General features: G+C 38.8%; 1 protein-coding gene across 1 annotated transcript; it reads left to right on the plus strand.

The window, feature by feature from the left end:
- Positions 1 to 3,619: 3,619 nt before the first annotated feature.
- On the plus strand, positions 3,620 to 5,908 carry LOC124858163 (NACHT, LRR and PYD domains-containing protein 1b allele 3-like). The gene has a single exon (XM_047350076.1). It carries the CDS (start codon positions 4,011 to 4,013, stop codon positions 5,181 to 5,183), a length of 1,173 nt encoding a protein of 390 aa, XP_047206032.1. The 5' UTR covers positions 3,620 to 4,010; the 3' UTR covers positions 5,184 to 5,908.
- Positions 5,909 to 11,693: the final 5,785 nt, after the last annotated feature.

Below are 11,693 nucleotides of genomic sequence, written 5' to 3' on the forward strand. Positions count from 1 at the left end.
GATTATTTTACATATTTTCATGGTAAATTTAATCATTTTTGCTTAGAATTCCTTGTGTGTTAAATAAGTTTTTTAAAAGTTGATTGTGTTCCTGCTTAGACGGGGGTCTTTCCGTGTGGAGTTTCCATGTTCTTCTCATGCAAGCATGTTATTTTATTTTTTGATCATGCCAAGCCTGTCTCGCCTGCCCGTTTGTTGCTTTGTTCCTGCCTCCTGCTGTGAGTGAGTTTCTGTTATTAAACCTTTTTCACTTACCATCACGCTGCCTGCTCGTCTGCATTCTGGGGTCCTATATCTGGCAAACCATAACAGAATAGGCTTGTTCATATTTAGAAACACTTTGACATCTGACCTCTCCCAGGTCCTAAAGGACCTGATATTTTAATGAATTATGGGTGCCACCAGCATGGATCATAGCTGGGTGTTTGTGCGCCCCACAGCCTTTCAGTCAGCATATTTCCAGTGGTGAGATGTATGTCATATGTCTGCCAGTCAGCAGTAATGTTTGTCTGCAGCTCAATGTCTGGAAATGCACACATTAGACCACAAAGTGACTGCTAACACAGCAAAAACATTTACATTAGCAGATGAGCTTAAAAAGTTTTATGTCACTGATTTGATCACTGGTTTGAAATTGAATTGTGATTTTAGAAACATAAGGTTTACTATATTTATAATGTTGGGCTAAATGAGGACAGAGAGGTTTAATGAGCACAAAGGACTTTATAAACTTGTTTTTAAGTTTAGAGTAGAAACCAGAAAACTTGATGACTTAGAACATTTTGAAGAGATCTTATGATAAATGAAGTACATTTGCTCAGTTAAAATTGTAGTTATTTGTATGATATTTTACAATCTACTCCAATTCGTTAGTCAGTCAGTCATTTTCTACCGCTTATTCTATAGTGGGTCGCGGGGAAGCTGGTGCCTATCTCCAGCAGTCTATGGGCGAGAGGCGGGGTACACCCTGGACAGGTGCATTTGATACAGTCGATCATAATATTCTCTTAGAAAGGCTGGAATATGCTGTAAGGATCAGGGTAACAGCGCTAGGCTGGTTTAAATCTTATCTGTCTGACAGATTCCAGTTTGTTCATGTAAATGATAAATCATCTTTAAACTCCAGGGTTAATTGTGGAGTACCACAGGGTTCAGTACTTGGGCCCTGGGGCTTCGCTAAGACTGTAAATCGGAGAAGCTTAGTCCACAAGGCTGAAGGAAGTCATTGCATGTCAAAATAGATTTAGATATTAACCGTCATTAATTTATCTTATTTATATTTAAGTATATATAACTTTCAGTTTTGATATGGGCTACATAGGTAGTTGCATATAGTGTCATTGTGGGGCGCTGACTCATTATTTTCAATAAAATAGAGCAAAAAATGTCCATGGTCTCTTACTGGACAATAATTAAATCATCATTAGTTCAAATTGATCCAACATAATCATCAGTAAACATATCAATTGAAATCATGCTGTGTTTGGCACTGGATGGTTGTCTTGGGTTTGATTAACAGTCTCTAGACACTTAATGTCTTCCTCTTCTATCTCCACCCTCTTTCCTGTCAAACTACTTCAATAAAGGTCACATTCAAAAAGAAATGAAACAATAATGATCTAATCAGAAAACAAACTATCTTGAGCACCACTTCAACGAGCAGTTATAACAGTTAATTTACCAAATATTTGCTTGTAGTTTAATGTGAGGTTTACCATATTTCTGATGATTGGACATCATTTAAGAACCAACAGCACTCTAAGGCCAGTCTGAAACCATTTCTGGTTAATAAATTGTTTACTTCAGATTAGCGCATGAGTGTAGGGGTCTACCACTTAAAAGAGGAGGTCGTCATATTTAAAATGGATACTTATTTTCTGTCCTTAACTAAATAGCCTCATCAAGTCTCATCATGCTGCCAACATTCATACAACAATAAGTAGATCTTAACAAGATTCAATGCACAGGTAACAAACTGATTTTAATCTAATTTTTCTTGTAATAATATTTAATTGTGTATATGAATATCTTGAATCATTCTTAAAATATACTCACACCACACCTTTTTGTGTTTATGTGCTTTTAATGATAATATGCTGTAATATTATACCATGATGCTGTTTAAACTGGTAAAATGTTTGTTTCATGCTAAAATCTAAAGAAATCAAGTGTCTGACATTTATTAATTAATTTACAGTTAAAAAATGTTGTGCTAGAATTAAAGCACTTATATTTTTTTATTTCTATATTTTTTTAAGTTTTAATGATAAAGTATAACTAAAGAATAATTAAAATGTACATAAAATTACAAAATATGCACCATAAGTGGACATATTATTACTTTACAAGAAAATATGCCTCAAGTTATAAAATAAAATCTACGCTCAGTTATTGTTTCTGTAAATTATTTACATATTTTCATGATAAATTTAATCGTTTTCGCTTAGAATTCCTTGTGTTTTAAATAAGTTTTTTAAAAGTTGATTGTGTTCCTGCTTAGACGGGGGTCTTTCCATGTGGAGTTTCCATGTTCTTCTCATGCAAGCATGTTATTTTGTTTTTTACTGAACTCCTCCAGCTTCTCTAAACTAAGACCAAAAACATGCATGTTCGGTCAATCAGCCACAAACTGTTCTCAGTTTGTCTGTGTTGGTCTTGTGATAACCAGGAGACCTGTCAGTGGAGCAGCACCTCACTTGCCATCTGAGGACTTCCTGGAGATTGAAAAACAAAACTAGACAATGATCCCTAAATTTAGCAGGGTAGCATTAGGATTATATTTCTCTTAGATTATATTAAACATTTATAATGTCACAGGAAACCACTGTGACATTTGTTACTTTGTTTAAAGGAATATCAGCGCTAATATGCTAAAGCTGTATAAGGCTGCCAGCTTGATCAAAAAGCTTCATCACTAAACTAAGTCTCTCCAAAGTCAGCCATGAGGGGAGTAAAATTAACAAGTTACTGTAGTTTTCTAGAACCTCTAGTTGTTTGGAATCAGCTGGTTAGAGGAACTGATGCAGCCAGCAAGCTTGGGCAATGTAACTTTAATGCAGAAATATGGATACTTAAAGAAAGAAATTCTTAAAGATACTATTTTGCATCAAAATCAATACTAACTGACCCATTTCATCTCCCCAGGTTGGCACACAACCTCACACAACAGCTCTGTAGGAACACGGTTAGGTGCCTTTCAGTGGCAGATGCTGGTCTTTCAAGGAGGGGAAGCTCAATTTCAAGATCGCTGATTCACTGATTCACTCATTTCGATGTCAATCAAAAAGGGATTCAGCCTCAGACAGATCATCCAATCATCATGCAGAAGCTGAGCGTCCAGGCCAGCCGAGGTCAGCCCACTGCCCCATAGACCCCCAGAGACGCTGAGCGTCCGATAGGCGGGACAAAGCCCAGTATTTCTGCTTCTCTATTGAACTCACTGTTTAAAGCACTGTGAAGCTGCGGGAATGAGTGAGAGGAAAGCCACGTCATTACCAGTGATAAGAAGCTGATTTTGAACAAAAGTTGAGCGCGTTGTAGCGCATATTTAGTCAATGTCATGTACACACAACAGTACATATTTGATCACTTATTTTTGACATTTTAGGGGCAGCTGAGCTTCCCTTGCAGTCTTAGAGCAATCGCCACTGGTGCCTTTGGTCACTCAGCTTTGACCACCTCTAAACTGCCACTAAGGGGGGGGCCTGTTTTGTCTAATATTAGACCTTGGTGACACCATATTTAGGAGTTTTGAACCTCCTGCAGATATCACCAACTTAACCCAAGATTTAGGTTTACCCAACATGAAGCTCCAAAGCAACTTTGCAATGACACTGTGTTGTGTTCGAAAGCATCAGAGTGAATTAGACCAAACAAAACAAACCCTCTTCTCACATGAAGCTTCACAGTTTAATAGTCCAAGCAGAACCCACTAACTGGGATGCACCTCCAACTGATGTCCCTTTATTTTTATTAACTAGTGGGAAAAAAACACAAAATCTCTTCTCAGGATGGACACTCTTGAGAAAATCACCAACTTAACCCAAGCAAAACGTTTACCCAACATGAAGCTCCAAAGCAGCTTTGAGGAGTTTACACTTGGTTCCACTGGTGATGAAGATGATAAAACCTACTTGTTCTGCCTGGAGTGCTCCTCTCCAGGCCTGTACCGGTGCAGACGTAGCGGCCTGGTGTTTGACATGAAGGGAGAAGGAGACGTGTTCTACAGGATTGTTCCTTGGAGCAGAACTTTACTGAGCCAACATGACAAGAAGCCTGCAGGACCTCTGTTTGACATCAGATGTCAGCAGCAGTCTGTGGTTCAGCTTCATCTCCCACACTGTGAGATCCGCTCCACAGGTGGATGTCACTTCCTGTCAGTCGCTCATGTTCATGATGAAGGCATCGAGTTTATCAGGCCTGAGAAGATCACAGAAACTCACGTCATCATCAGCATCACAGGGTTTTCTGCTTTTGGTATCGTCAAGGATGAAGATTCTCCCCCTGTTCCGATCCGAGCCTTGGTTCTGCTGTTCTACAAGCCTCCAACTGATCCTGATGTCACATCTTTCCTCAATGTGTTGCTTCTTCCAAGGAACATTGTACTCGAGGAGTTGCAAGAAAAAAGAAATAAATTATTTGGAGAACAGATGTTCATAGACACACCCCAAGAGTGTAAACTCCAACCAAATCATGATTATACTCTGTCCACCTGTCCTTCAGATGACTCCATTAAAGTTCAACCAAAAGAAGCTACATTTAATGAAGACCCCTGCAACAACTTCTTAACATCAATCCAGGTGGTTTTGAAAACCATTGTAGGAAACATCAACCTAACTTTGGTGGAAAACAGGACCTCCTGCTGTGTTTGGGAGGGAGATGTTTTTCTTACTCCCTTCAGACGACAAGCTAGTTTATCTTCAAGCGAGCGTCTTCTTAATATAAGACAAAGGTTCATCACAAGGGTGTCAGAACCTGTTCTCCAGAGTCTGCTGGACAAACTGCTGGAGAAAAATGTGATCAATGATCCTGAGTTTAAGACAGCAGAGACAAAGCAAGGAGAAGAGAAACCTCGATTTGTAATCGACACTGTGAGGGGAAAAGGTGAAGCTGCCAGTTCAGAGATGATCAAGTGTTTCTGTGAGCTCGACAAATACTTATGTGAAAGTCTTGAGCTGATCTAAGGCGAAAATGTACAACAAGATGTTTTTTGTTGGTTGATCTGTTTGTTTATTATTGTGTAGAAGAGATATCTTATAAAAAAAGTTATACTCAATTAGAAGCTTAAACAGCTTTTACACAGTAATAAATTGGTGTTATTGTAACTTCATGTCTTATTAGTATTTAGGTTTTTCTGACTGTGTGAAAACATGCTTCAGTAAAGTTCACTGATCTGTGTTTGTAAGATGAATTTAACCTTTCTGATGGTGTTACAACAAGCTGCTGGTAAATGTATTTAAAAAATATATTGATAGAGCTAGAGTTACACAATGTATCAAATCGCAATTGAAAATGCAATATCTCTACGTGTAAAATAATAGTCCCAAAGGACTGCTTGAATGTGAAATTTGTAGTGTCAAGGTCTTTCTTTTATTCTCATTGTTATTACGCATAAACGCATTATGCCTGTTTCAAAGTTGTAATAACCTGTTCAAGGGACTGAAAGTAGAAAGCAGGACAGGTCAGGACAGCAGCTGATATTTAACTACATTTTTTCTTTCTTTTTCTTCACGGGTTTCTAGGCCTAACCATGGTAACTCCCCACCTTTTTACAATCAGTCTTTGTTACTTTATTTTTTGTCATTAACTGTATAAAATATGTATGCCTTGAATGACTCTCATTCTTTTCTGAGATACTGTGTACCCCTTAGCGTGTACAATGAGTTGAACAGGAAAGAGTCCTGTTCCGGCAAACTTAAATCTTCAATAAATCCTTAACGAAGAAAAGTAGTTTGTGATCTTTCTCATACAAAGTACGCACAGAGGTTTTTTTTCTAACAATTATTGGTGACCCAACGTGATATACAAGGAGACTTTTGATCCAGGCTCACTGATGACTTTCAGGTGACTCGTGGCTGTACCAGGTAAGCAGGTGAAATCTGAAACTTATTGAATAAGTCAAATTCTGCAATTGGACACTCCAAATTTGGTGAGTGAGTAGGTGGTAAGGTTAACTGACCTAATTAAAATTATATCTATCATAGAACATACTAAATTGAATATTCAATTTTTCTAAGATTTATTTGGGTTGAAGTCCCGCAGGTAAAATAACCTTGTAAATTCTAAAAGATACTTGGATGGGGTCCCTCAGGATACAAAAGGAGAGAATCCCGAATAGTGCTGGCTTGAACTCCTAAGAATAAGAGTTTTGTAAGTGTTTGTATGTGGATTGAAGTCCCTCAAGACTGTGATCTCAAACATTTTAAAGCAAATGTGGTTTTGCGTAAATTAATTTATTGAAAATTATTGTGGGTGGTAGTTAATGACAGTGTCTTTGCTCAATGTGCGTGGTGTCTCAGACAGCTGACAGGTTTTTGGAAATCTTATGGTGTTAACACAAACCTATGGGGCACTGTCTGATTGGATCAGTCACTCGGCTATATGCATGCAAACTTGGCTGGCTGTCAAGGGGGAGGAAATGAGAAATGTGTTAGAAGCTAAAAAGGGTTTGTGGAACTTTTGCATAGAGTAATATGTTGTGCGTGAAACTGTGTTTTGATTAGAGGTAACAGTTGAAGGTGTGTAGTGGGTTGACAAGGTTTGAAAAATGGTTTTGTTATTAAGAAGCATGCACAGCCATACATTTCTAAATCGCTGGCAACAAAAGTGTGTACACCCCAAGGATATAATGTCTCTCAATTTGCAAAACTGTGCTGCGAGACTTTTACAGGTTTTACAAATTGTTGCATTAAACACACAGCAACAACACCAGCAAATCATCTCCTTAACTAAGAACACAGGTGAGGAGATTGTCAGGTTTAACCAACCTAACAATATTTATAACATCACAAAAAGAAAAGAGAGACAAAGTATTAGTTATTTTACTTGCTTTGCGAGGAGAACGGTCAGAGATATGTTCAGTTACAAGTCTCCCAACCGCTCTGAACAGCATCTGCCCGCACCTCTCTTTTTATTATCTTTGGGGGTTCCTATTTACAAAGACATTGTTCTCTAAAGGATGGGAAACAACAGCTGCATCGTAAACAGGTCATAAACAGCTTTATACATTAACAACACATTTCCACAGTCCTCTTTCAGCTTCCAGGGTCAGCTGTGCCTTTTGTTGAGTGTAATCAGCCTTCATCTTTATGACCTCCTCAACTGGACTGCTTCCTTTCCCGCAAGCTCAGCTCCATTTATGATCTTTGCCTGCAGACAACTCATCACATTCTTTACTTACACACATCTTGAATGATTATAAGATCAAATAGTTATGTTAAAAAATAGGAGAAAATATAAGACAAATCTTTATTCAATTATTCCAACATTTCCCCCCTGTTTGTCTTATATTTGCTCATATTCTCATATCACTTAAACAGCCACTTCTCTCAGATTTTTAACTGTAAGTTTATCTTCATGAGTACAAAGACAAGAGGTACTTACTGACATTTAAGTCACAGAATCATATAGAAATGGATCTGGGTACAGGTCAGAAAAGTGGTCAGTTCCATCCTCGTCATCTTCATCATCCTGATGTTTAAATAACGGATAGAGTTGGCTAACTCTGTTTTCCATAGGAGAAATAGCTGTGGTGATGAAACGGTTAAGCAGAGAACAAAAGCAGGGAATTCAACAACATCCACACAATGTCAAAATTGCAGCAAACACTGCAAAGGAAATTATTACTGATGATACTAAAACTTTATACTTCCCAAACATATCCAGCCAGGAGTCCCACATCGAGGCGTCTACTCCATAATGCTCTTTCATTTTGCCATTTAGAGATCTCAAACCTTCTATGGCTTTCGTTAGGCTGCCATCAGCCAGCAGCAGTGTTGTTAGGTGTGAATGTGCAACATTTTTCTCCAAAAATAGCACAAACTCCTCCTTTTTCAGCTAACAACATGTCCAAAGCAATTCTATTCTTGAATGCCATCAGGGAAGTTGAAGCCAATTAGTCATGGACAGTTTCAAACCCGCTTTGTGTCCAATTTCCTAATTTTTGTACATTGTAGTGAATATAGTTGATCCTGTCTACGTTTCTGTTCAACATACACCACCAACAGATACTTGATTCAAATCCTGCAGCTACTTGATCAGTTAATTTATATTCATCTATAGCATCTATGTATGTAGAGTCTCCCTCAGTCTGCCAAGCTGCTGCTCTGCACTTCCTATCACGCCAATCATGTGGATTTAACACTAAATAGTCCATCTGTTACTTCATCTACTAACATAGGATATAACCATAAAGTAATTAAGCACAGAGTCCTGTTACTTTTGAAGGTGATCAATCAAACAACCTGTCGTCACCACACCACCACCAAATGTCTCCTCTAGAGACTAGTTTAAAACACTTATTTACTTTGACAATTGTAATACACCATACTGCAGTGAGATTTCCCAATTTATTGCCTCTCTGTCATATTTCTACATGTATAGTTTCCAGTGGTGACCCATTTATGGAAAACTGATTTATCCTTATCTGCTCTAATTACAGGAAAAACAGAATCCCAGTGTTGACACATTTCATTAGGATTAGTTTGATTCATTACTTCCATCACACAGAGTTGTGGTATTACAGCTGGAATTACTTGTAACAAAAACCTGGGACCCATTTACAGGTCCTTCTCAAAATGTTAGCATATTGTGATAAAGTTCATTATTTTCCATAATGTCATGATGGAAATTTAACATTCATATATTTTAGATTCATTGCACACTAACTGAAATATTTCAGGTCTTTTATTGTCTTAATACGGATGATTTTGGCATACAGCTCATGAAAACCCAAAATTCCTATCTCACAAAATTAGCATATCATTAAAAGGGTCTCTAAACAAGCTATGAACCTAATCATCTGAATCAACGAGTTAACTCTAAACACCTGCAAAAGATTCCTGAGGCCTTTAAAACTCCCAGCCTGGTTCATCACTCAAAACCCCAATCATGGGTAAGACTGCCGACCTGACTGCTGTCCAGAAGGCCACTATTGACACCCTCAAGCAAGAGGGTAAGACACAGAAAGACATTTCTGAACGAATAGGCTGTTCCCAGAGTGCTGTATCAAGGCACCTCAGTGGGAAGTCTGTGGGAAGGAAAAAGTGTGGCAGAAAACGCTGCACAACCAGAAGAGGTGACCGGACCCTGAGGAAGATTGTGGAGAAGGGCCGATTCCAGACCTTGGGGGACCTGCGGAAGCAGTGGACTGAGTCTGGAGTAGAAACATCCAGAGCCACCGTGCACAGGCGTGTGCAGGAAATGGGCTACAGGTGCCGCATTCCCCAGGTCAAGCCACTTTTGAACCAGAAACAACGGCAGAAGCGCCTGACCTGGGCTACAGAGAAGCAGCACTGGACTGTTGCTCAGTGGTCCAAAGTACTTTTTTCGGATGAAAGCAAATTCTGCATGTCATTCTGAAATCAAGGTGCCAGAGTCTGGAGGAAGACTGGGGAGAAGGAAATGCCAAAATGCCAGAAGTCCAGTGTCAAGTACCCACAGTCAGTGATGGTCTGGGGTGCGGTGTCAGCTGCTGGTGTTGGTCCACTGTGTTTTATCAAGGGCAGGGTCAATGCAGCTAGCTATCAGGAGATTTTGGAGCACTTCATGCTTCCATCTGCTGAAAAGCTTTATGGAGATGAAGATTTCATTTTTCAGCACGACCTGGCACCTGCTCACAGTGCCAAAACCACTGGTAAATGGTTTACTGACCATGGTATCACTGTGCTCAATTGGCCTGCCAACTCTCCTGACCTGAACCCCATAGAGAATCTGTGGGATATTGTGAAGAGAACGTTGAGAGACTCAAGACCCAACACTCTGGATGAGCTAAAGGCCGCTATCGAAGCATCCTGGGCCTCCATAAGACCTCAGCAGTGCCACAGGCTGATTGCCTCCATGCCATGCCGCATTGAAGCAGTCATTTCTGCAAAATGATTCCCGACCAAGTATTGAGTGCATAACTGTACATGATTATTTGAAGGTTGACGTTTTTTGTATTAAAAACACTTTTCTTTTATTGGTCGGATGAAATATGCTAATTTTGTGAGATAGGAATTTTGGGTTTTCATGAGCTGTATGCCACAATCATCCGTATTAAGACAATAAAAGACCTGAAATATTTCAGTTAGTGTGCAATGAATCTAAAATATATGAAAGTTAAATTTTTATCATTACATTATGGAAAATAATGAACTTTATCACAATATGCTAATATTTTGAGAAGGACCTGTATACAACATAATCTCTTTTAGTCATGTTAGCCGCTTGCTCTACCATCAATAACCAGTTATTATTTGTTCCTGCTAATCCAGTAATAACCTGGAACTTAATCATCTGTAATTAAGTTTCCTAACATACGTTTCACTCTCTTCGCTTTGTTACCTGGATTGCATTATCAGCTTTATGGAACTTAAACAACTTATTTTAATTGACTAGCATAATCAGTGGTGCCCCACTCTGGTGTCCAATTATTTCCTTCATCATCTACCATCATGGACCATGAGGTGTCTCTTCTATCATTAGTTAAGTACCATTTATAACTTCTATAATCCTGCCCTTTCCTTCCTCATTTGGTCAAGCTAATGAGTGGGATCAGCACCACAGCTATGGTTTTAGATTTCACACACACTTGAATGTCATAAGTATAAGAAGTTTGTTTAGTACACATAGTTAGGTTATCTTGCCTTGCTTGATTTAGCGCTACTTGTTTCATATAACTTATAGCAGATGTTGTTACATTCTAATTCATCTTGACTGGTTCCCAGAAGTACCAGAAAAAATAAAAATCAATATAAGGAAAAAAATATAAACACCCAGCATTGGAAAGCATTGTTCATCCATCTAGAAATCATTTTGGCTGAAATTTTCACTCCTCTAAATGGTTCCAGTGTCTTAATTGTCTTCACTGACTTTCGGGTCTCTCCAGCCTCTAAATGTCTGGGTCCACCCTATTATCAGGCTGTAAATCACTTCCCCTGATGGAGCTTTCAACCAAAATGATCTTTTTACAATGTGTAAGGTGAATCCAGGTTGATCTCTCAGCTATTTTTACTGCTGTAGGAGTGGTTAATAATACCTAATATGGGTCCTCCCACTTAGGTGAATACCAATGTTTCTTCTTTACACTCCTTATTAACACCCAGTCTCCTGGTTCCACTAGTTAGCTTTCCTGCTGGGAAATAAAACATTCCTCATTAGTTTGAATTTGTTTCTGTTGCTTTTCTAACATACTCCTCATATAATCAACTAGGTAGAAATTTCATCCATCTGAAAAAAAATAAATAAAGGAAGACACATTTCCTCTTGTAGAAGTGGCCAATCCAAACATAGGTAACGCTGATAATCCACAGCCGCCAACCATTCTAGTATATAGGCCATGGACGCAGGAAGACAGAACTGCCGCTTTAAAAGAATTTTTAGCAGCTATCACAGAACTCAGAGGAAGTTTCCATCTTAATGGCAGAGAAATGCACCAGTGTCTTTCTCAGCTCTTCGGCCATCGCTGGTGTAGAGTAGCCGGAGATTTCACTGGA

The sequence above is a fragment of the Girardinichthys multiradiatus genome, chromosome 21, assembly GCF_021462225.1.
Source record: "Girardinichthys multiradiatus isolate DD_20200921_A chromosome 21, DD_fGirMul_XY1, whole genome shotgun sequence".
NCBI classification, from domain to species: domain Eukaryota; kingdom Metazoa; phylum Chordata; class Actinopteri; order Cyprinodontiformes; family Goodeidae; genus Girardinichthys; species Girardinichthys multiradiatus.

Coding starts and splice junctions, on each gene's coding strand:
- LOC124858163 (XM_047350076.1), top strand. CDS start 4,011: ATGGACACTCTTGAGAAAATCACCAACTTAACCCAAGCAAAACGTTTA.